At 40.5% G+C, this 26,331-nt stretch overlaps 1 protein-coding gene across 1 annotated transcript in view; it reads right to left on the bottom strand.

Moving 5' to 3' along the window:
* The window catches only part of LOC310932382 (plexin-A1-like), a gene marked incomplete at both ends in the record, with an annotated part of 220,644 nt that overhangs the window by 135,807 nt on the left and 58,506 nt on the right, over positions 1-26,331 (bottom strand). The window contains one exon of the mRNA XM_083895692.1: positions 2,259-2,390. Within this exon, the coding sequence (XP_083751818.1) occupies positions 2,259-2,390 (132 nt within the window). The remainder of the gene's footprint in view (positions 1-2,258; positions 2,391-26,331) is intronic.

Here is a 26,331-nt window from a genome sequence, read left to right as displayed (position 1 = left end):
TCATCAAAAATAAAGCACGGGCTTTAATAATTGAAAGAAACCTTCTTGTGGCAACGGGAGTCATTTTTAATGCATATGACAGGAGTTAAAAGGGGAAATCGGCAAACAGTCACAGCATGGTATAGTCTTTACGCAGCGTTCTTCGTCACGCCGAGCAGCTGCTGATACTTGTTGGACACAGATCCAGTGCTGGTTCAGTATTTTCACTCTAATTGATGCCATCACTTAAGATCTAAACGCCTCTTTTGAGCCAATACTTTCCCCCCCCCCTGAACATAAATGATTCTGAAGGTCTCCCAAAAAGCTGTATTTTGTCTTTTACACTCACTCTTTTTGGTTTGGCCGAGACTTGATTTCACTATAACTGTGATGATAATAATAATAACGAGGACCCTAATAATAATCTATTATTCCTGTCATGATCCAGAGAGTCAGCTGTATTACCGTCTGCAGTGTTGTGAACAGGAACTCACACATCTTCTAATTTTGTTGTAACTGGACCCTAATTGTGAATGTTAATAACTCTGATGATTTAATCCCACTTAAACACAACTGGTTCTTTCTTTGGATGCATTCATTATCCTGGTTTTCAGTGTGTGACTCCTTCTGCTCGAGTATACTGTATATTTATGTATCGCCGCGCGCTGAACATTTTTGGCTTCCTGGAAGAGTATCAATGATCGATGATTTCCCCAGTCTTACATCAACACAGACGACGTCCATTTGTATCAATTACACTCTGCTTCCTCCTCGCGCTCATTCAGACACATGGAAGTCAATTATGTCTAATCACTGGTAAATTACACAGCACTCACATGGCAGTTACTGTCTACGTATGGGGGAGTCTCGCTGAGGGTTATCACAGCATGGTCATTAACTGTTAGGAGATAAAAGAGTGGTGCAGGTAAAGGCAGGGGAAGGGAGATAGTGGAGGAGCAGCTTTGGACAAAATTGTAGAATCAAACTCTCCTGAATGAAAGCAGTTCGAGATAATGGCGCCTACAAGCCTGAACTACGGGATTTTATTGTACATTTCACTCTGCAGATGGCGTCAGTGGGAGATGATGATCTTCACATGATTTAAAATAGCATAATAATATAAATAAAACAACATAATAAAACTTGTCATCAATTGGGCGGCTGATTAATTAAAGGGGCAGATTTTTCCTCTAGGTCAGAATTGGAATCAGAGTTATTATTTAATCAGTCTGACAATGTGTACTTTTTACGTTTTTATCTCAAAGTTAAATTTCTCTTGTCACATAATTATCTCGTTTATAAATTATTTCTGTTCAAAATAAAACATATATACAGTATATTTAAGTGCACTGGAGTTAATGGATAATGTTTAATTAATGTTAACTACTGTATGTGCATCATTTATCATTAAAGTGTGATAACCTATCAGATGGAGACAAAAATGGCACTGTAGTGTATAACAACCATCATGTCATGGCTTTTAAAGATCGGCATCTGCATCGACCAGAGAAGAACCCATATCATTTATGTGACAGCAGTGACATTTAAAAAGCTGGAGCTGAAATAGTAAATAGAGTGGCTGAGATGATGCCAGATGATGTAAGTTGGAAAAAAATATCCTTACTTGATACACTTAGTACTAGAAATAGTATCAATCAAGCATTTTGAACTGTGCATGTGTTCTTGTATGTGTATCTTTGTAAGGGTTAAGACCTGGTTTTAGGATTACGGTTAGAATTATTATTAATTGCTCCCTTTGGCTGGAATAAACTGCATAAAGATTTAAAACTTAAAGTTGGTCTCATTGGATGTTTTTAGGAGGAATGCTGGACGACTTGGAGGCATACACATCTGCATGTTCTTGCTGATTTATGGGGGGTTTATGATCCTGTGGGGTTATGGATTCAGATCGTGATTGCATAAATGATGATGCATTTGTATAGTTTGTATAGGCAGCTGACTGTAATCTTCTTTGTTTGTAACTGTGCTTGGCCGTGAGACACTTGAAAAATAGATTTTTAAATGTTTTAATGTTTTTTTTTCCTGGTTGTGACGGTTTAGGTTATGGAATGCTTTATGTCGATGAGTGTCCTCGGTAAGAATGCTGTGCATGAATGTGTGTGTTGTTGCCAAAATACTTCAAATTAAAAACACACATACTGAAGTAACTGAGCATGTTTTTTTATACATCATGAACAGATTATTCCCCAACATAATCAGATGATGATCAGCTCATCTGTATCTGAAACGCACTCATGTACTGTATGTGTTTCTCATACCTGTTTATCGGTGAGGGCGTACAAGTACTGGTGATCTGGGCTGAAGAGAAGATCTCTGAGGATGGGGCTTCCCTCGCTCACCACCACGTTCTCATACAACAAAGCAGGCTGGGTAATGGCGTTCACAAGGATCTGGAGGAAGAGGAGGAGACAAGAAAGTGGTTGTTGGTTACAGTACAAGTGAGAAATAGGAAAATAATTTATACTGGACTCCTGCCTTTGTTGCTCTTCTGGATATTACAGAGAAAACACACTGTAAACAGCTTATACAGGAACTATTTTCTTCCCAAGAAATAGTCCCTTTGAAAAAAAAACAACAACCGTGTGTGGATTACATTTTTCTTTTAGATGTTAATGTGCAAGACGGATTAATTAAAGACTTCAACCACCCACAAAGCTATCATCAACAAGCTTATTAAATATGTTTTCACTTAGTTTTAGACTGTCAGGATTACAAGTATCAACTAATGAAGCACAGACATACAGTCAGTTTCAGTACAAATAAAGCTGGAACGTCGACACACTAATTCATCTGTTCCAGCTGTTCGTGTCTCCAGACGTCAGCCTATTACCTGCAGACTGCAGGCTATACTGTTCGCTAACAGCTATTTGCTATCGTCAATAGCTGTTAAAGGAACACACATGTTGACATTGAACTTTTGAGGGCTAATGCCATCACATTCATCGCAGTACATAGCCTTTTAAATGTCATTTAATGAAAAACAATGATGAAAATGTGTCTTTTTTTGTTGATGCTCACTAAATATTCTTCCTTCTTCACCTGCTTTATCACAATAATAAGAAATTCAATGGCCAACCTCACTGCCGAGAGCATCGTCACGTGTTGCCCTCTCCTGCTTTTTTCACTTTATTTAAGACGACTAACTTTAAAGAAAGTCAACATTAATGGGTATCGTATATGTCCTGGAAAATGATTCCGTTCCTATTTCATTCTCTGTAACTTAGTTTAGACGTTTAGTTTAAATAAAATACAAAAGGCAGTCAGTAAAGAGGCAGAATACATTTTCAGCCCATTAAAAAAAAAAAAAAAAAAAACATTGTTGGTTAAGGTGACAGACTGTAGAAAGTGTAAGTACAGTCCCACAACTGAATGGTGGTTCTTTTGTTTGTGGTTGCCTGTTGTGTTTAGTCTACTGACATAATTACAGAGTGATGCGAGTCACTGTGTCTTTGTACTGGAAACTGAAAACTGGAAATCTTTCCTCTTCTGTTTTTACTTTAAAGTCAGGGTTTTTCTTTCTCTAATTTCCCTACATCCATCTGCTCATCCATCACCTGCAGCTGTTTAGTGCTTGAAAACATTCTGTCACCTAAACTCCGTCATCCCCCCCCCCACCCCTCGTCAATTTGGTCTCAATAGTCTTTGTTGTTATCAACTGCCAAATCACTTCTACAGTTTCCTTAATCTCTTTGTGAACAGAAGGTTCACTAACAGACAGGCTGTCATCACTGTGTCTGCTTTTGTGTCTGCAGTGGAGGAGGTAACTTTGGTTTAAAGTCAAGTGCTTTGACAAAAATCTGTTTTGATGAGCTGACAGTGGGACCCAAGCAAAACACACACCAACACACACAAGGGTTTCACACTTAAAGCTAAATGCGAGTGTGTTGCTACCAGAAATAGAACAAAAGCAGCAACTTTTGTGATATGGAATGTCACGCGGGGCAAATTGCTGCAAACATGTGATCACTTTTGCATCTCACAAGTTTTGTAAGTGTCAGAAAAGTTGCAAATTACAGAATTCACTTAAAAGTGTGCGGAGGACAAGGTGTTTTCCAATCCCTACTAACAATCACAATCTGAGAATAAAACAAATGAACCAACATTTGTTGGAAACAATGCTCCATTTTGTGAATATTGACCTGACACTTGAAGCAAAACACATCACAAATCAAATTGCAATTGCATCCGTCAAGAAAAATCACAGTGAGCTATTTTTCCCCAAACCACTCAGCCACAGTTGTTCCAGTCAAAAGGTCACTTGTTTTAGCAGTCGCTTGTGTTGTTCCGACATGAGAACACACAGTGAAAAACTTTGGAGGTACATTGAGTGTGACCTTTACTTAGTCCTTTTGTACCATCTATCTCTTTGTCTGTCAACAGCAGCACAGGGAGGCGTACAAATAAATACACGCGCGACTAAAAAAAGCCCCACAAAACAGTCTAAAAGTGCATCATGCCCTATGGCGGCCGTACCACTTGTGATGAGTGACGGACTCTGGCAGAGCAAAAGGGGGGAGGAACAGGAGCAGCGAGCATGCTTTGCCCTACAGCTCGGGGCAAAGGGCAGTTGGAGTGGGATTCAGGTCAGCTGGCACAGAGAGGGGACCACAGACCGGAGCAGGTGACCGCAGGTTCTCATCTACTCTATTAGCCTGCAGGTTTCTGCTCTCCTACAGCGACCTCTGCTCTCTTAAAGTTACTCTGTCCAAAACGCAACACTTCGGGGTGAGAAACTTTGATTAACCCAACAACAATCTACATTTTATCGTGTGCTTAGCATATAGTGGCAAACTTAGTTTAGCCTCACTTACGCTTAGCGGTTTTATTCCATTTAAGAGTTGCAAATAAATGTCATCTGTTTCACCAGCTGAAATAACCTCCAAGGACTAGATACATAAATTCCACGTCTTCTCCCTGTGTGTAGCCCACAGTCACTAAATTCAAAGCCATAAAAATGAAAAAAAGGGGGCGACACTGGGGCATCTGGCTCCGTTTTATGTATCCATTTGTCCACTTTCTCACTTTCTGGAACTTATTAGCAAAGAGCTCAGGCTAAAAGATGAAAGAGGCCCTGGTCCAAAAGCAGTGTCTGTCTGCCCATTTTTAAAGGTACTTATTAAGCATGCTTTTATAACTGCTCCCAGAATGATTATTAGACCAAAGAAAACCTATAACGTTTCCCACTTTGATGTTACTTGCTGACTATAAGTCATTAAAACAAGCTGTGTTTAATGAAGACTTTACCTATTCAGAGCCATGGACAAGCACACTGATTTTTTTTTAATCTTGCTTAGCAGAGCCTCGCACTGATTAATGCACTAAATATTAATTGCCGCTATTTGCATTCAAATGATCCTCAAATCAATTAGTTTCACAACACAGTATTTGTATGGAATATATCCGCGCTTAAAATGACATCAGTTCAGTCACATCAGAGCAGGGAGTCTGCTCCATTTATATTATAAAGCATATTTTTCAGGGTAATGCACAGAGAGGTAGCAAGACCACATTATGCGACTTGCTTAAAGTCACCATGACATGGAGTGCTAGTCGCTTCAGCATATTTATTTCAGCAAAGTATTTTTGTGTTGGTTGAAACAAGTTATGAGGGACTTATTTCCATACTGATTGGTGTTTCGTTGAAACGTTAAAAGCATTAAAAGCATGACACAGCATGACGACATAGCGTGAAATGGAAGGCAGAGGATTCTCTGCTGTGGAGAACTTCTGACCTGCACCATCATGAGGAGGACATTTCCTGGAGTCAGGCCATATATGTCTGAGGTTGAGGCATCAAAAGAATAGTCCCCACTAATACAAGATGACTCATCAGAAATCTCTAAGCAGCAGCAACCTTTAAAATCCAATATGAATATTGGTATTATTAGGTTTCTGTAGGCTACAGACGTCATTAAAGCACTTAAATGTTGATTTTGATGTCATGGGGACTTTAAGGACAGCTCTAAAGAAAAAGCATGTCTTCAATCTTTTCAATGAATGCCTTTTCCCAAGTCAACCTTCAGTAACGCGATTTTAATGATGATGACACAAGAGAGAAAGTTCAATTTGGGATGGTAGTTAAAGGAGATCTTTCCTGGTGAGTTTGCAGCCCACACGGTCTGACCTTGGAGTCAGTGTGTCCTCCTCATCCGTGCCCCCTCCCCAAGACCTCTCTGTTTCCTCTGTCCTCCTGAGATGAAGCTCATTACCAAAAGCAACGCTGAAATTTCCAAAGACACAGTGACCTCTGGACACACTCTGGAGACACACAGGTACACAAATACCCACAGACAGAGGGAGATATTAAAAGAAAGGAGACAAAGGACTTGAACACAATATTTCAAATTCACCTGCCATTCCATGCACTCTGACCCTCTCACCTCGACTCTGTGCTATATAAAATATCTGGCTGCTTCCAGTGTTGTTCCAAAAAAAGGATTATAATTCACACTGTGACTAATGGTCTTTCTAATCATCACATTAAGGCTTGTTGTGTTTTACTCGTGTGAACAGGCTCCACGTGTTTTATGAGCTAATTGTCAGAAGTGGCAGCCAAGGAGGTCGATTTGTAAACATAACTGAACATAATAGGAGTCAACAAGCAAGATTGTGAAGAAAGTGAGCGGTGCTATTTTATTTCCTCAAAAGATACTGCATACATTATTGTACATGTAAGATAGTGTTCGGTCAAAAAGGTTCTGTTGGAATAAAGAGAAGGTTGTACACATAATGTGACAATAAAACGATAATTGAGGGCTGGTTCTAATCTGGTACACGTCAGGTTAAATGACCCTAGATTTACTGTAATCTGGGTTTGTCACATAAACATTGTTATTCAAAAACTAATAAACTTGGCATTCAAAGAGAATAGTTTTCATCTGTCTCTTGTTTTCTTTTGATGAGCAACTGTCCGTATGAACAGAACAGTGACTCCAAAATAAATAGAGAAACGAGACATAAAAGCCACTAAGCTGTCTGTTTAGACTTCATTCAAAAAGTATGGATGGAACTTCAAGAATCAATGATTTGAATGGGAGCAGGGCAAAGTAAAAGGTTTGCACATAATACAAATGTGTCATTACTATTGTTGGCATGGCCGATTCAAAAACAGCGCACACAATTATTAAAATGTTTGTGTATGTGGCATTGTTCAAATGTGAGCAAATTCAGATAAGGTCAACTATATATAGTATAGCAGGATCAAAATTAGGGGTGGGTCAATATATAAATTTCCAAACTGACACACTGGCACAAATATCAATATTTTAATGAAAAAATTATAATAAAGTTGCTCTCAAGTAAACAGTTTCACTTGCAAGGTGTCGCGACTTCATGTCTCCTTGCGGCGCTCAAATGAATGAGGGATTCTTGGGGCTGAAATTACCTGGCTGAAGAAGAGGGGTTTTATTTATTTATTTATTTCGTTATCACCGAAACGATGTATGGTCATTGCTGGTATCATGGACAATGTAGCGCATATCGTATCGGAGTATTTTTCTTTTTCACCTGATGAAAGTATACTGTTGTCTCTCTATTGGCTCTTCAGAAGATATGTAGAAAGTAAATGTTCTTCTGTGTTTTGGTGAAAAATAAATAATAAAACCTGAGATTATGAACCACTGCAGAAAAGTTACAGGCAAGAAGGGACTGAAAAAAAGGGCTAAAACACTCTGCAGAATCAGGTATAGCATCTTCATTATGAAAGGGTCGTTTAACATCTGACATAAGGTGATCATAAATATATTAAGTGAAGCTTGATCATCAGGAGCAGATGTTAAACATCCTTTGATAGTGGCTATAGTTTCAGTGGTTTAGTAACAGGAGTGTTAAATGCAGTTAAAGTACAAAAGGACAATGCACATAAGAGGGGTTCAGGTTCAAGGCAAAAGACAATGACAATGATGATGATGGTGATGATGGAGGAGACAGATGAGGTTCATCTGTGGGACCTTTAGTGGGTACAGAAGAGGACAAAGGAGTCATGAGGCTTAGCTGGAGCAGTGCAGTGATTAACGATTGATTAAGAATAACCATGCAGGCTTCAAACACCTTTGGGTCAGTGAAACTGGAAACACAATCACTTGCACTCTTATCTTTTTGTGTTGTGTTGTTTTTTTTTTAAACCTTCTTTCTCTCCTCACTTATTTTCTCCCATCTTCGCTTCTGGCATGTATCAATTGATTTTTTGCTTCATCGTTCAATTTTCCACTAGCATTGTAATCAATTTCATTCTTTCGTTCGCCTCTCCTCTCACCTGACTTTCTCTCCCTTCCCTCCTTCCTTCCTTCCTTTATTACTCCTTTACAGTTTCACATTTACTTCTTCACTTTATTTTATCTCCCATAACTCTTCTCCGCTCTGTTTCCTTTTTTTTTTTTTTTACACTTCTTTCAGCCCTTCTCTGCCTCGAGACTTCCTCTCATCCTTCCTCTCCTCTTCTACAGACACACACCTCCTCCTCCACGTGTGTGTGTGTGTGTGTGTGTGTGTGTGTGTGTGTGTGTGTGTGTGTGTGTGTGTGTGTGTGTGTGTGTGAGTCCAGTCTGACCTGAGCTGTTAAACATCCAGTTAATTACATGGTTGGACGAAGGGAGGTAAGAGTAAGGAGGAGGGAAGGATGCAAGGAGGGAAAAGAAAGGGGAGATAGAGGGGCAGCTTGTTAACCCTGTTCGCATTTCTCACTGAGAACCATGTTACAAATGTCCAGAGAGGGTGAGTAATGAACCAGTGTCCTCAGTGTTCAAGTGGCTCTTTGATGATGGAGGGAACAGAGGGAGGGTACAGGCATTTACTTAATGAAATCTGCAGAAGTGTGTGTGTGTGTGTGTGTGTGTGTGTTAGGGTGCTACTGAATAGGGGTGTGTTAAGAGCTTCTCATTGTATTCATGATCCCTAATGAAATTGATTTTGGTTTCATCTGTTAAGAGCCAGATCTGAAGACACATACCTACACACTCACACGCACACACCTCATTCCATTCATTTGGACAACCTGAACAAAGTGTTATCTCTAACCTTAAATATAATTAATTATATTAATGCTAAACATAACCAGTTCCTCAGAAGTGACGTTCTGACACCTTAGGACCAGTGTTTGGTCTCCATGAGGAGGACTGGTCCTGAAAAGGCCAGACTTTCTAACAAAGGTAACGAACAAGAACACACAGAGAGTGATAACTGACAATGATTTCCAAAAGGAAATTCAGTATACTACTGAGAGTAAAAAAAAAAAGCAAATATGTATTTAGCCAATCAGATCTTTAAATGATGTGTCTGTGAGCATCAGAGAGAGAGAGAGAGAGCTGTAGACTGTGTAGTCAGCAGGTGTGCTGTGATACTTTGGATGCCCTCCACTTAGGGTCAGACACGTGCACGCACGCACACACACACACACACACACCCACCCACACACACACACACACACACACACACTGAGCTTGATAGAGCAACATCAGTGAGACAGGTTACTTGGAGTGAAATTAATCATCGTTCTTTTGTCGCACCACTGCTCTCACAACAGGAGGCTGGCCCCAGGTGACACACACACACACACACAATCACTGATATGAATACAAAGACAGCTGGTCGGTGACAGCATGCCACTATGAAGCCGTTTTCCTAACAGCTAACAGTTGGGTCTGGTTAAAAAAGAACAACACTGCCAAGGTGTGGTCAAGGTAAAGTACAGTACACTCACTAAATCAGTCTAATGGGAGTTTTATTTTATTTTGATGACAATAACAGCAGCAGATTCATCAGACATATCATTCTGTAGAGCAGGGGCCCTCAAGTCAATTTGGCCTCTGGCCAATAGTTTCCTAAGCAATTGGATACAGGGCCAAATCATATCATATCTTTTTTCTACTAACCTTTTTTTCTCATCTAAACTATTCAATATTATACAACAATGATGTACAAAAAAAAAAAAGATTACATTTGCCACAGAATGTCTAAGAACTGCTCTTTGACTCAGTTTTTCAGAATAAACGCAAACAATTTCAAGAAACATCTAAAAAAAAAAAACAGATTTTGAATTAATCTATCAGTGAAGTGTCACAGAAATTTAAGTGATCATTTTTGATCAGAACAATATTGAGGTTGATAATCTTCACTTGAAGATCAGAAGTCGCAAAATAACAGTTTGTTAGGAGTCTATTATTAGTGTGGAGATGATGTCTAGTTTAGTATTTCCAACCCCTGCTGTCCTTTTTTCTAATATTGTGTTACTTTTAGTTTTCATTTTAAAGCTTGTGTGTCAACAGGGGTTATTTTAATGCAGAGGTCAAATTTACTATCACAAGCATTTCTCTTTTTTAATGAATCTATAGTTTTGGTGAATTTTGCTGGGATGGGAGATTCAATTAAAGTTTACAAGCTGCATTAGAACGTATATTTCACAGTAATAATTGTGGAAGGCTATTGATGTTCTGTAAGTAATACAACATATTAATACCACAGCTGTTAATGCCATGGACAGAAATGACAAGTGACTGTTCTGACATGAAGTTAGATTCCACAAATCCAAACTTTATCAAATAAAGTTCCCAACTAATAAGAGATGTAGCAGATATTACACAGGATTACATTATACCATACAGCTGCAGCTATTAGGTGCAACGGAGTATGATACAGGCAGTGCACTGAATAATGACCCCGAGGCTGTTCTGAGAATGAGAGAACCTTCATTCCATCGACTGCACTGCTGTGCCAAAATATGCCAATAAAAAGATTATGTCTTGGGAAGCCTCTCAGCAAATTTGCAAGTCATGATAATGATGAATAGAAGATCTTGTTTTTTCTTTTTTTTTTTTTTATTGTGTGTCATAGAGTTAATTCTGATATTAAATTAAAATCCCATATTCATTCACAAAAGCCCCCCCCCACCCCCCAGTAGATAAACTATAAATTATTCTTACAGCTTTCCACTACTTGTGATTTTCTTCCACACATGGAATAAAATCAAATTATCTTATATCACTTGTACATGCATCATCAAGTTTTCTTTCTTTTCATTCAGTCAAGACATTTGTTTTTCATTCCTCTACTGGACAAAAAAAAAGCCTTAAGATGGAACAGACAACCTTTTTGCTTACATATGCTTTTGAAAACTGGCTGCACACCCAGCCCTCCTTTTTCTTCTTTATCCTCCACAGGACATTCACACCTACGGTCAATTTACCTAATCCCCCATATTGCATGTTTTTGGACTGTGGGAGGAAGCAGGAGAACCTGGAGAAAACCCACGCAAACACAGGGTGAACATCCAAACTCAATGCAGAAAGATCCTTGTTCCAACTGGGGCTCGAACCAAAGGCAGGAGCACAAGAAAATGGCATCATCCATGTTTATTTTGAGTCTTATTTTTACCACATTGTTACCTCCGCCAAGGAGCTTATGTTTTTTTTGGTAGTTAGCAACATAACTCGAAAAAGTCACAGGCGGATTTGGATGACATTTTCAGTAAATGTCCGCAATGGGACCAGGAACAGGTGATTAAATGTTGTTATCACTTGTTACAACACTCGCTGTCTGACCCAGGCACACTGGCAGGGTGTATTGAGCTGCCTTGGCAGAGGTCTGCTCTCTCTGAGTGCTTTTCTAGTTTTCTTTGCCACATTGATGGGGCAAAGTGCAAATCAGTGTATGAAAACGTGGTTCACCTGGTATCTATCTACACAAGAGCGTCTATGACATAACACCAACAACCACACTGATTGAAAGTGCACCTGCATCCAATGGCATCCTGCCACTGCTGCATCTTAATGGAAGTAACTAAACAGAAAGCACTGGGGACATGAAACATTATTGTTGCTCTTATTTATTCATTTATATATTTGTATTATATATTAAAATAAACTTTTGACACATTTATGTTACGTGTGTGTTTTCTTAACTTATCATAACTAATGTGTCAGACTTGACGGCAACAGTTTGGGAAATTAGCTCTGTTTTGGAGCGGCTGACATGTTCGTCTCTCAGCAGTGGTTGTTTGGAGCAGCACTGAACCATTTTCACTTTCTGCTGCCTGGACTTGCCAGGATGTGACAGCAGCGGCTGAACAGCAATTAGATGCACTCACCCTGAACATTCTCAGAGGTATAAGTTGACAACAGCTTGAATTATACTGATGTTCTTTTTTGTTCTTTAGACTCCTGGCATACATCATTAGCACTATTAGAGCTGTTTGGATTTCTCATTTAAACTGCAGGGCACCGAGAGTGTCAAAATGTCACTGTATCCCTTTGACTTACATCCCTGTTGGGGACTACAAGCTACAAAATAGTGACATTTTATAACCACAAGACACGAACACAAGACGTCTCTTTTTATTCAAACCATGCGCACACACATAAGCACCTGCACAACTCTCTTCACGTGCACCCATATTGTCAGAGAGCCACTTTCCCCCCACTGTCACACACATGGCATGGTCAGGTGCGTGTTGTGAGTGTGTGTTTAATCTTAATCTTAAAGTGTGATGGTTTCCCCTTCAGTGCCGCTCTCACACACTGCTATCATAACCACAAGCTGTAACTTCCACTCCCCGGAAAGATCACATTCTTCCCTCCCTTATTCTCTCCATCATCCTTGCTTCTTTACTCTCCCTCTCTTTCATTCCTCTCTCAGCTCTCTCATTTTCGTTTCTGTCCGTCTTGCTATAACTTTATCTCTCATTCCCTCCCACTCCTCTGCTGAACATCATTGCAAAAAAACAAAAAACTGTCATTCGAAGTGATTTAGCCTGAAACCTTTTCTTTTAAAACAAGCAGAAAGTTTCCGTGAACTGTCCCTCTCTAACTCACAGTACCAAGTGTCACTGTCACAAACAAATCATGCAAATCACTCATTTGGAATCAAAAATGGAAATTTACTGAATTAAAATGTTGAAATGAGTTGATGTGGATTTCAATTAAGTAGCAAATAGGATTTAATGACACGTGAATTCTTTTTTTTTGTCAAGTTTCTTTTCCTCCCAGCTGGTTTGGTCCCTTTCTGCCGTGCTACCCTTGAGAATGCAGCTGACATAACTAGGTCTTGGTATGTTGCTGAAACGACAGGTCCACATTCTTCCCTGAGGCACATCCTGCAGGTTGAAGCCATGTGAAGCTAATGACATCCACTCACTTCTGCAGAATGCATTATTATAGTGCAGTTGCAGAGTTTGAATCAAGGATCAACCTGGGGAAATATGCATGAGAAGGACTGTAATTGTCAGCAGGTTGCAGGCATGTACGTGTGCAGAATTAACTAGAATGCATTTCCGGGGGAACTGCAGTGTGTGCTTGCTCAGGTGCATTTCACTAATGCGAGCAGCTAGTGGAATCGGGTGTGTTGATGCTTCAGCTGAGAATTTCATCAATACTTCATTTTTCAGATCTTGTGCTTCGTCATATTGGAGTCCATGTACAAAGTTTGGTTTCGATATGTGAAAGTGTTCCTGATATATGAGCTAACTAACTGTTTGGCGGCTACGCTGCCGATTTCGTCTGGCTGTGACGGGCAAAATTACCTGAAGATCGGACAAAATTTGTGACCTGTGAAAGGTTAGTTTCGCTTTCTATTCAATCCAATATGGCGGAAGAACGACAAGGGTCAGTAACACTATTCTATTCAATTTCCACACTACACCGGTTCAGACCGGACGTTCCAGAGCTGGACTGGTGGAGATATCTCAAAAGGACAATAGTGTGCTGCCTTTCAGCAACCACACTAATAATTTTTCATCATACAGTATTTATTTTATGTTTGTCTTACTGTTCCGTTCATCAGAGTGGCTTAAATAAACCACAACAGAAGCATTTTTTCCAATAGTTTAATTTAATTTTCCCCCAAAATTTTTGCAACATCATTATTACTAAGCAGCATCCTGTTCATTGCATTTTCAAAGAACAAGATTGTATTTGAACAACTTCCTGGAATTTTCTATCCCAGTATTATTGCTACACACTACACTTGTCAAATCCAATGTTTCAAGGTCTGTCGTGTTCCTCTTGTAAGTTAAGATGAATGTCACAAATGATTGCTTAAAAAGTGATCAAAAAGATCCTGGAGATGATGCGTCTCCAGGACAACCAAGCAAACCACATCCTGTCGAAAGCTCATAACTGGACCTTAATTCTGCACTGTTATGTTGAGTTCTTATTGTAAGGACTTCACCCAATGCTGTTTCTTCTACTGGAACACTGCACAGTAGTTCAGTTACGGTAACAATGACAAAGGAGCAGTAATATTTGTGTGCTCGCGTAGCTCATCTATTATTTCTACATAACAGTGTTAAATGAAGCCTTGCATGAGCTCATGTAGGACACGGTAGTCATACACCCCAGCTGTAATCAGCTGACTGCAATCTATCAGTCACACACTTGGTACAGCAATGCTGTCTCACACAGTTGCCACTGGCAGATCTTTGTTGCTTCCTCCTTCATGGAACAAAGTTTTTGACCGTCTCAGAAGTCTTGAAATGTTATTTGGCATTTGGCTTGGATTCACCCATGCAAGGGGGATTTCTGGGAGCATCTAAAGACTGGAGTTCATCCTCTGCATTTCCATTTGTATCAATATATGGTTTCATTATGACAAGGGTGTTCCTGACTGAATTGGGTTCATTTGACACCTGACATCTGAGACAGAAGAAGTGGTAGCATTGCAGCAGGTGTGTGGCGTAACATTTTCCTGCTATGTGGCGCTTCCCGTACCTTTGGTTTTTGGCTGACCCTCTTTGTTCTAAATGCTTGTGGACACCCTGCAAGGACTTGTCAGACTGAGGGTTTCAAGGTGAAACAGAAAAGTTGAGGACAAAGGAGAGAAAAATGGGAACATTCATGCACCCAAAATACAACCGTGGCCCTGAGCTATTGTTTTCACACCCCAAACATAGTTTTATCTTGACAGCTGTGAGATGAGGACAAATCTTCATCTCCCGAGCTCTGTCAGTGATATGTGCATGTGTGTTTGTCGGCATCTACACAGCATTTTGCTTCCCTCAAAATATCGGATTTGGTGCCAACCATTCTTCTCACTAGCTCCTAAGAGTTTTAGAAACAATTGCATCTATCTTTTCTTTCTCCTTCTTCATCTCTCCATCCACGTGTTCCACTCTCACCCCCCTCGATATAACAGCTCAGCTGACACACATGGTCAGCCAAGCTGAACACACTTCTGTACAGCGCAGCCTAGGTGTGAGCGCGCGTGCGTTTGTGTGCACACGTGTGCATTGCCCTGCAGTGAGGAGTGAAACTACTGCCAAACTAGCTCAATTTGTCAAGTGCAGAGAGGTGTGTGGGGCCTTGAGGACCACCGTACTGCTGTTTTCAAGGTAAACAGAGGATTTAAAGGTAAAGGGAAGAAATGGGAATTTATAGGACAAAACAGAAGTACCCTCAAACACACAACCACACAAAGCCGACCTAACCTTACCCTAAACCTTAAAATAATACACTAATAAGTCACTATAATGTGGCCATATAAACAGATCTACAGTGGGTTCCCAAAGTGACAATGTAGACCCCAACACCCACCTTCTGCCACACACACACACACACACATACACCACAGAACTGGCAGTGATGAAGTATCCTTTCCTTCTGCCGTTTGTTCCAGTCAGGCTGATCTGAAGAAACAGAAGTCTGTGAGCGTGAGTGTTTGTGTGTGTGTGCACATAAACAACACAAACTGGCACCACCTTCAGAAGGAGACACTCATTATTAAAGGTGTAGTGCACATAAATTATCAGCCGCTGCCCCGCATGAACTGAATAAAGAAAAACAATGTCACGGTGCGGTCAGCGGGGTGAGCGTTTACGTCTGAGGAATGATAGATGCCTCTCTTTCATTCTCTTTGCGCTGGCTTGTTGCCACGGGGATTAATTCTGGGAAGGGGAGAGAGAGACTAAGACAGAGAGGAACGAGGGAAGTGAGTGACATTTTTGATTGCCTTGTTTCAAAGGCCACAAGCTTATCACAGTGACGCACACACATACACACACACACACACGCACACACAAATCCATTAAGAGTCACTCCTAAGTAGTGGGTGAATGTAAGTGAACGGAGAGTGATAACAATCTGAGATTGTGTGTGTGTGTGTGTGTGGTTCTGTGTGTATTGGTGGTTAATTGTTTAATATTTGTTGTACTGAAATTTGTTTATGAGATGATAGTACATTAAGGGAAAGCAATTAAAAGAAGAGAGGAGGTGTGAATTATTAATTTGTGCTGGGGACGATAGTAAATGCAAAAAGCAAATGTTCCTTTTTGTTCAATTCATTAATCTCCATCTGACAAAGTAGCTTTCCCATAAAGGGATGGAGGGGGGGGGGGGGTTCATTCCCAGCTTCTTTTCCACCCTTTATCCTCTTCCTCCTAGTCTCACCACAATTACAATTACTTCAATCGTCAAGGTTAGTCGGATTTGACTAAAATAAAAGCTGCAGAAAAGCAGCAGTGATGCATAGATCAGCAGTCGCTGGGAGAGTTGGGCACCAAACACGTGTTAGCAGAAAGATTAATTCTGATAATCTAAAGCTTACATGTATCAGTTCCTGTAGTGTAAAATTAAACTGTGTGGGATGGGACATCCTCACTGTGTTTGGTCAAAGTCTCCTGTGATGCTTCAGATTTTGTCAGTACAGTTCTCTCTAGCATCACCTGATTTGCATTTTGATGTAAGGCTTTAATGGAATACTGATCAATAACATTAAAATAACCTGTGTCTACCCTAAAACCCAAAGATTCCAGTCAACCTAACATTTATTCGAAAACTAAGGCATGACTTCCTTTGTGGTGACAGTGCTAAACACTACACATCCATGCAGTATTTGTTGTTCAGTAAATATGGTGGACCAGCAAGATACATATTTAAACAGCAACGCACATTGGGCAAACATTTCTCATTACATCACACAAACAAGAAAGTGCCATTCATAAAAGAGTGTTATTTCTCATATAGCATGAAATGACCTTTAGACAGAAAATTGCTGCCCAGATGCCAGATTGTTGAGTGCAACCTAATCTGTGGTACTTTATCACCGCAACACAGAACGACGCAATCAATTCCAGTTAAGGAACAAGACTAAAATAATTACGATTCACTGCATTATAAAAGTCAACAGAGTAAGCCAAACCAATCAAAGCCACTGAGTAGGTGTAAAAACATTTATGGCATGGATGGTAAACTTGGCAAATGTTGTAGGGCATAAAGATAACTTAACAATAACGGATTTAAAATCGGAAATCTGACATACGATTTGCATGCTGGGTCTGAGGTACAGTAGCTGCTCTCTGTGACAGCAACAGAATTTCATTGTTATGTTCCTCCTGCTCTCTGCATATCTTCTCTCTTTCCTTGTCCCCTGCACTTTCTTGTCCTGGGAACAGAGATACCGCTGGACAGTCAGATTAATGACCCCAGCCTCTAATACGCTCCATCTTCCAATTTACATGTGTCGCTTGCTATACAGCACCTCACTACAGCTCAGAGATGAGACACACAGGGAGAGCCCTTGCCAAGATGAGCAGTGTTCATGTTTTTGGACTGTCTGTTTGCCTGCCTTACTGTCATTCGTTTCCACTTTTTGCATATTTGTTGTAGCTGTTGACACAAAAATAAGCGCGCCTTCACACCAGCCTTGTGGAGTGGAGTAAAATTGAATCCTGGTGCATTTACCCTGTTACTATGGCCAGTTTGGATTGGTGTGAACTCTGATGTGGACCAAACAATAACCAAACTCTGGTCCTCTTGAAAGGGGTGGTCTCGGTCTGCTTCCATGTGAACTCTATCCGAACCTTCCACTGGAATCGTAGTATCAAAGGGGACATACTGTATTATGCAAAATCAACTATTTAATAGTTGTGATACTTATATTTGGGACTCTGGAGGCCCTATGAGTAGGCAAAGTGTGAAAAAAGATGACTCACTCATGTTTTTGTGGTCCTCCTCAGTCTAAGTACAGGAGATAAAACACGCAATGTTGACTTCTGCACTCATTGCTACATCACACTGATACATTCCTGGAATTGTTGTCTCTTGGAGCTCCGCTTTGTCCCTAAAAAACGCAAGATTGCAGACGAGGGCAATAGTATCCGGAAGAGCGGAAGTTCTATTCTTGCCTGCACAGTGCAGCACAGAGTTCTACACAAACTTCCAGCCTCAGAGGCAGTTAGCTTTTCCAAATGCTAACTGTTGTTAGCTGCCGGAGCCTCAGTTATGCTGACGTAGTTTCCTGTGTCTAATTTGCATTTAAAGAGACAGGCACTCAAGACCGAGCGTTCTGAACAGGGCTGTTTTGGCAGGGTGATTGAACTGCTGTGGTGCTTCATCCTTAAGGTATTTTGACCAAAGCATGTCACAGACATGTTCATTAGGACACCACAGAACTAGGATAACATGTAGAAACAGGGTATAACATGTCTCCTTTAAATCCTACAGCCTCAGTGTTCTCATCCACATCCGCAAGTGAGGAAAACAGAGAACCGGGACGCGGCTGACTCTGCTGTGGCTTTTCAGTGGTTCTCATCCTGGTTCTCTTCGTTCCTCACTGGAGAATGTGGATCGCAAAACTGAGGCTGTAGGTGCTCCACCACACCCACTCACTGGCCACCCACCAACCTTCAGGGTTGAACAAAACTTACTATTGGGTGTGAACGCACCTTAAAGGGTTGCTTCTTTTAGTAAAGAGTCAGGAACCTGTAGGAGAAGCTTTATATCATACAGGTGGTAAATATCTTCACGCGGACAGGGAGATGGCGACACATGCATGACTTTCATACTGTCTGTGCATCTGTCTGCACTCATGTCTGCTTATATCTGTGTCTGTCGCCCTACTCAGTTGTGTAATTACAAAGGAGAGACAATAAGCCAGTTTTTTTTTGTTTTTTTTTACTCCTCTCCTGTGGGAGCTCACAGCTAATTATAGAGCCAGCGGAGCTTCAAATTGCCATTTCAAACAGCCATACGGTGGGAGACAATAACACACTCCCCTGGTGGTGTCACTGCTGCGTAGTGAGTGTGTCTGCATGAAGGTGTTACAGTCGATGAGATCGCAGTAGGAGGAGAAGCAGCAGAGAAGTAGAGAAGAAGGATCCAACCACCCAGATAACCAAAAAATGACTGGTTACCTGAAAAGGAGGTCTTATTTTAACCGATTTGAGAACCTGATGTGAGATTCGTCCCCAACTCAAAATGCACTTTCTCTCATAGGTTGAGGTGTTGAACCCCTTTTTAGGAAATTACTGAGCAAAAACCCCAAAGTTAATCATGTGATCTGAGAGAGAGCTAAACTGCTGCTACCTCCCCTAGGCTCTGTTTACAGCCTGAGGGAAATCTGGCACATGATGGGAGACTTTGACCACCTACTGGCTGTACTACTGAGCAGCTGCATGTACATATCCCTTCTGTGGAAAGGTCACTATTGCAACTTTGCCAACAATTGCATCTGCTGCCAAAAAGCTAAAAAAAAAAAAAAAGGGGGTGAAAGGGTCTAAAACAGTTTGACAATGAAAGTTAGAAAATAAAAATGTGGGTCAACAGCAGCAGAGCACTGATTCCTTCCGGTCACTTGTTTCTTATGAAGCACGTGCATTTGTTCGTGGTGGGAGCGACTCAGGACAGAGACTTGATCCCCAAATGTATAACCTGTGGGAGGAGACTCGACTGACTTGTTCTTGTGACCCTGCCAAAACAGCTCTAAGTCCCTGATGTTTTCATTTATTCACATAAAACCAGTGCACAGTCCAAAAACAACCAAACTGACTGTACGGCACTCTGACAAAACAGGGTACCAGTCACTCAGCTCAGGCAGCATTTGAATCCACAGAGACAAAACAGAACCTTTTTGGCAAGATGGAAAACAGAAAATGGGGGGGGGGGGGGAACAAAGACAATAAGGAGAAAGAAGGAAAATTAGTTGGTGGCAGGATGACGGAGAATGATGGAGGGAGAGATAAAAGAGAACACACTGAAAGAAAAAGTGGGGAAAAGTAGAGAAAGGACATGTGGGGGGTTTGTGGTCTGTGGTGGAATGTGCTTTGAGGGAACGATCAGTGCCAACACATACACTCACATACTCTTTCTCTAACACACACACACACACACACACATATATACCCGCAACAATAAAACAGTCTTTCTCCGCCTCTCGCTGTTCTTCATATACACCCATCACGCCCTGTCTCTCTCTCTCACACACACAGATATCAAAATGACATAAAAATAAAGAGACATTGGAATAACACAGGCATTCCTTCGAAAACAAAACCAAAGCACAGTGTGACCAGTGCAGAATTGTTCAGCGTACAGCACATAAACTTGGTGTTGTGCCCGCAGGCTCCACCCCATCTCCTATGATCCTCTGCAAGCCAACTGCAGGCCTCTTGCTCACTAAATTATGATTCAGTATGAATTCATATTGTGGTTTTTGTTGTTGCTCGTTATTGTGGAACAAAGCCAAGTATTTGTTTGAAACACTGATTCCTTTGTGCACACACTTGTAGGAAAACTGTATCTTTAGTAACATCAGGCACAGGTGCTGTTCTGTGTACGTAAGAGTAGACTTGGACTCTACTTTGGTTTAGATTAAGATGAAAGATGAAATTGCAAAAGCTCCGAGTTCTCCTTTTTTTTTTTTTTTTTAATGATTACTTTATGATTTAAAACAGCATGCACCCGCCCTGCTGCTCTCCTTTAGTTGCCTGTGATTTTTAATTGCCCTCATTTATTTAAGATAAACAATTTATTACCAATTCCATCTGGTTTTATGTTACTTCCTTTCCCCCTTACGAGCTGGGCCGTAACACACACACACACAGATAAAATAGCTGCAGGATGAAAGAGAAATCACTAATGAGTTGATTCATGTTAATTTTGAACACAACGTGTGTGTGTATGTGCGTGTCTCTTGGTGTCTTTCCTGACAACACTCCCCAGAGTGTACATGGGCCGTAACTCATGTGCCAATTAATTAACAGCATAAGCGTGTGTCTGCACGTGTGTGTGTGTGTGTGTGTGTGTGTGTATCGAGAGATAGAGTTACAGTCCATCAATGTAATAAATGTAAGTGGAGCTGTAATCAGACACTGGTCCTATCTGTAACTAACACCAGGTTAGATACAGTAAGATATTTATGTCAGTGGTACTTATGTTGGGTCTATTGTCCTGCTCCATGACCACAACCACCAGAATGGAACCAACAAGGAGCTCAGACATCACTATCTGTGCATTGTGAGGGTATTAACTATTGTGAGGGAATACTTAAAAAAAACAAAACATGGATAAAACCTACACATTCAAACAAACTCGGGATTATCCAACAAATATTTGCTATGGACATTAAAATTATGTTTACACAGCCGATATAATCAGACCATCAGAAACAAAAACAAACTCCAGAACATGAGGCACGGCTAAGAGACGCATTCAATGACCCTTGTAAATTCCATGACTTCTGTGGGGCCCACAGTGTTGTAGTCATTAGGTCATTGGAGAATAATATTGCATACAAAACAATGACTAGGAGCCATTTAATAACATCAGCCTTTTCATGCTATTGATTGACTGTTTATAATCAAACAAATTAACAAAACAATTTAAAATCCATACCCACCCATTGTAAAAACCTGAATGCCAGTTGTTTTATTAGATTCATAAGCATGTACTGTACATTTAAGCTTTCAGTTTGCTATGTCCAGAGGAAAAGAGGGAGACATATGAATGTTTGTGTCTGTGCAAATAACAGCACCATAGCTGTGTTAGAGGGGAAAGGTAAGATCTTTCCTGACCATGACTGCCTGGCAAAGCTTCCACTACCTGTTTTGATGTTTCAGTTTGGTCTAAGTGGTGGATGGACCAGCTAAAAGACTGATACAGCCGTCAGCAGAGTCGTGCTGCGAGTGCGGCTACAGTTCACCTGAGGAATCAATCCTTACAAACAAATGTACGCTGTACAAGATTTGTGCACATGCAGAGCTTATCCCATGACTGTTACCCACACACACACACACACACATGCAATTCAGCCCACTGTGCTTTTGACTTCCCATCGACAGGTTTCAAAGGTTATTTGTGATTCAATTCAATCATAGTTTCTATGTCTTTCTGACTTTATGGTGCTCAGCAACAAACAGTACAAAACCACACTACACACAAACTACCTGTTTTATGAGTTCAGAATTGTGTTTAACAAACTTTCACAACCTGCTCATGATGATAAAAAGTCTTTACGATGTAAATTCAAACCAAACACTGAAGTGAGCTGCATCAACCTGGAGCTGTATAGAGTTATTGGAGGATGGATTCGTTCAGGGGCCAAATATATATCAGTGCTTCTGAGCAAATGTAATTGATTTTTGTTTATACTGCTGCCTCATGCCTGAGGGTCATACAATAGTTTACTCACCTTTTTATTTACCACAACGTCACCGCAGATAAAGGCTGGCTGTAAAATACAGCTCCTGCAGGCAGAGACCATGTGACTGGAGGCTATGAAAGGTTTCATCCTTCCCTATTATTCCTGTAGCTGTATTTATGGATGTAGTCTTTTACTTCTACACCCAGCTCATTTCACAGCTGGTGGCAAAGCTAAAGCCCTGCATTCTATAAACTGCCACCCACCCAGGCGGCGCACACCCATTACAAAACCAAACACACCTCTAGGCACAGATTTTAATATATACCAAACGTAAGCAAATGCAGATTTCTCTATATTCTGTTCTTTTTTCCAGTTAATATATCTTTGCTTTTTTTTGTCATCTCTTTCCTCTTCATTTATTTCTCCTCTATGGCAACCTGTCATTTTCTTTAACCACCCATTTTACTTCAGCGAGGAAGCAAGGATTAAAGTACAATTCCCACATGATTAACATAATGATTTCTCATGGTGTTTACAGCGTTACTGGCCACCAGCTTAAAGTACTAAACTGAACAAAATAGTGCTCACGTATTGTCCATTTTTTCCAGCCTCTTCTACATGTGGCTAAACAGTTTGTTCATGCTCATCTGCTTCACTGCAGTTAAACTTGTCCATAACACATTTATAGGCCAAAAAACCCCACTAAAAGCACAATAAATAGCGACGGTCAGAGAATTAACTAGCCTCAAAGTGAGGTTTTCATAGAAATACAAATGATGGCTGAACCCAATGAAAATACTTAACAGTAACATCTGCACAGGAAGAAGGTAGTTAAAGGTAACGTCAACACTGAAATGTTGCTATTTCTTTTCTCATTTTAGTAATGTTTTTGTTTTAGAAGTCAAAACTAGTTAGATGCAGAAGCTACAGGAGGTACAACACTAATGGCAGAAAGTTGTGGTGTTCCATGTTTGTCATGGTTGTTCCATAAATTGAGGACCCAAATGTAGATTGAAAACAAACAAGAAGTCTTGAATAAATCAAAAATGCAAAATATTGAAAGCAGGAGGGAAAGACAAAAGAAAACAAATTGGGAACAGAAAACAGGAAATTCAAGGAACTGAACAAGTGCACTGAAACCAACGAAGACACTGGGGAGCACGGAGACTATACACTAGGGAGGCTGTGATGATCAGAAACAGGTGAGACAAATAGGACACAGGTGAATCACATTAGGATGGGGAAGACAGGACACAAAGTCAAATATTACAGGGTACAGACTTTAGGAAGAAGAACACAATAAAACAAGAAATAACCCAAGACAAAGAAAACAGAACAACAAAAAAGTGCCACGATAATCCAGGCTCGTGAAACAAGTGGAACAGGTTCGGAAAGCAGGGAGAAGAAAAAGGTATAAAACATGACAGTGTTTACATAGGATAGAAAGTTATGTCATTGAATTTGATATTCTCCTCAGGCTGCACTTGCTTCTGCTACCTTCCACGTTACTGTTTCGAGTCGTTGCCGCTGTAGGAGCACTATCCCGCAGCTGATCTCCTGTCACCCCCCACCCCCACCCTCCCCCAAACCCTCAGCTCCTCTGCCACTGTGTGATTGTGAATAAAAAAAAAAAGGCAGCGACTCAAACGTTGGCTGTTGTAGAAGTGACAGCATCATCATTTGAATGTGACCTAAAGGGCCCCAACAGGCTGTATTACAGAGCGAGGATGTGTAAGGGCGTGAGGGGAGAAGCTTGTCAGCTTCAAAAAAAGTGGTTGTCAATAGTCATTTGTGCGTTGGGAGGCGACAACTTTGCCTCATCTTTGTCTGGAACTCTATCGCCGAGGACACAAAGGCAAGACATCATGACAGGTTTCACCTGAGACCTCACCTCACTCCCAATAGAAAAAAAAAGATTTTAAAAACATGTCATAATACATTTATTGAAGTTCTACACAAACAGAAAAGCCTGACATGTTGGTGAGATTAGTGCTGTAGTCAAAACAGAGAAGTTCTAGGAAAGGTTTGTTATGCATCCTGTACCATGCATCTTCTTTTCATAGGCTTTAAAGCGACACAAAAAATACATTTCTTCTTTATATATTTTGTAAAACAAATTTAGCACTTTTTATTATCTTACATTTAACAGCATTTCCAATTTATTGTTAAACTACCACTGTCATTGGTCCATTAAAAATGATCTGAAGAAAGCTCCATAAAATTTATTAGAGTTACATATAATACAGTACATAAAATTTAATTCCCATCTGTGAAACAATATTTTTTTGGCCAGGCACATATATATATATATATATATTTACCCCACAAGGCACAACATTACTGTCATGTCTTTATTTTGGCTGGAAATGCATTTTTTAATTAGCAAAGGCTTACTTACTCTCCCTGGAAGGATTTAGTTATTGAGGTGAGGTGATCGTAGTGCAAGTGAGATTGTGGTCGATTAATTTATCAGAGAAAGAACCCTTAACTCAAGAGACTGTGAACTAATATGTTGTATTAATTTGTGGGCAAAGGCCAGAGCTTTTTATAAAATAAATAACATACGACTAAAATGTGCTAATCACGTCTTCCCGATAATTGTTGTGATTGTAATACCATCGATTATTGATTACTTTGAACAGCATTGAGTTTTTTCTTTGTTTTTCATATAGTAAACACAACTAATGTATGTCTGTGTATGAAGATTTATGTTTCTTATTTGTTTTTGTCAGTGTGGGAGTGCTTATACTGGGTCCTTTATGGAGGGAAAATAACATGTTTGTGTGGATGCATACAGTAAGTGTGGTTATACTTGAGTCTCAGTAGTTTGTGTGTGTATGTGGTGAGCTTGGTTGGAATGTGGGCATGTGCTGGTTTCCTTGCCGTGTGTGGGCCTTTGTGTGTGTGTGTGTGTGTGTGTGTGTGTGTGTGTGTGTGTGTGTGTGGTGCCAGGCAGTAAAACACACCAATCCGGCTGTAAGTGCCCTAATCCCACCATCCTCCTTTCATTTCTTTTTCAGCAGGTCTTTCATTTTTCTGTCTCTCACTTCTTCTAAGCAGTTGAGATGTTTTCTTTTTTGCCCTCTGGGAAGACCACATGGTTACACAACAAGACGGAATGAAAGACAGAAAAAAAAAAAAAGAGAAGAACGCAGAGGAAAAGAAACACATGAATATTTTTTTTTGAGTATGCAGACATGGGAAGTTTTAGGCTGCCAAGACAGGAAGTTTAGCGCCAGTAAGAAACGAATGGAGAGACAGAGGGAGGGCAGAAGACAGAGTGAGAAGTGATGGAAACGGCCCAATGGAAACCATGATGTCATGATTAGTGAGGTGCGACCATCCTGCAGTCACACTGGCACCACATGGATGCCAGCATAAAGCACACACAACACACACACACACATAAAATCCCTCGGTCTCTGCCTCTAAACGATCACAGCTGCTGCAAGAAACAATGCAGCCATTGTCACTCTTGACCTCTATCATGCATGCACACACACGCGCACACACACTCAGTGCTGAAGCATTATCCTTTTGATATGATATCTGTCAAGATTGGTTTTAGAAAATTTTGCACGATTCAGTCATCCAAGATCTGCAGATACTTTATCCATATCATCATCAACAGTAAGCCTCAGCTTCGTTTAGAGTAGGAATTATTAGCAGTGTTGATGCATTACAAATGTTATATATTTAGAAAGCAAAATACTAAATTGCCTCCTCTCAGCATAAACCCATTTTCCTGGATCTGATTTTGTGTCTGTAAAAGATCAAACTCGGTGAAAAACCAGAGCATTTCAGTGTGCTCTTTTCTTTTCTGTTATAGCGGGAAAAACACACATTTTGATTAAAACCAAAAGTGGCAGTTTGGAATGTGGTTGTTTCTCAGCCTCATGGGACTTTGCACAAGCAAACCGTCTGGTGCTTGTAACTGAAGTTAACTCGTTAAAGACCATGGGGACACATGTGGAGACACAGTCAACTGCA

This window comes from Microchirus variegatus (genome assembly GCF_963457635.1).
Source record: "Microchirus variegatus genome assembly, chromosome: 9".
Taxonomy (NCBI): domain Eukaryota; kingdom Metazoa; phylum Chordata; class Actinopteri; order Pleuronectiformes; family Soleidae; genus Microchirus; species Microchirus variegatus.
The sequence above is the reverse complement of the archived record's forward strand: the minus strand, read 5'-3'. Positions and strand labels throughout refer to the sequence as shown.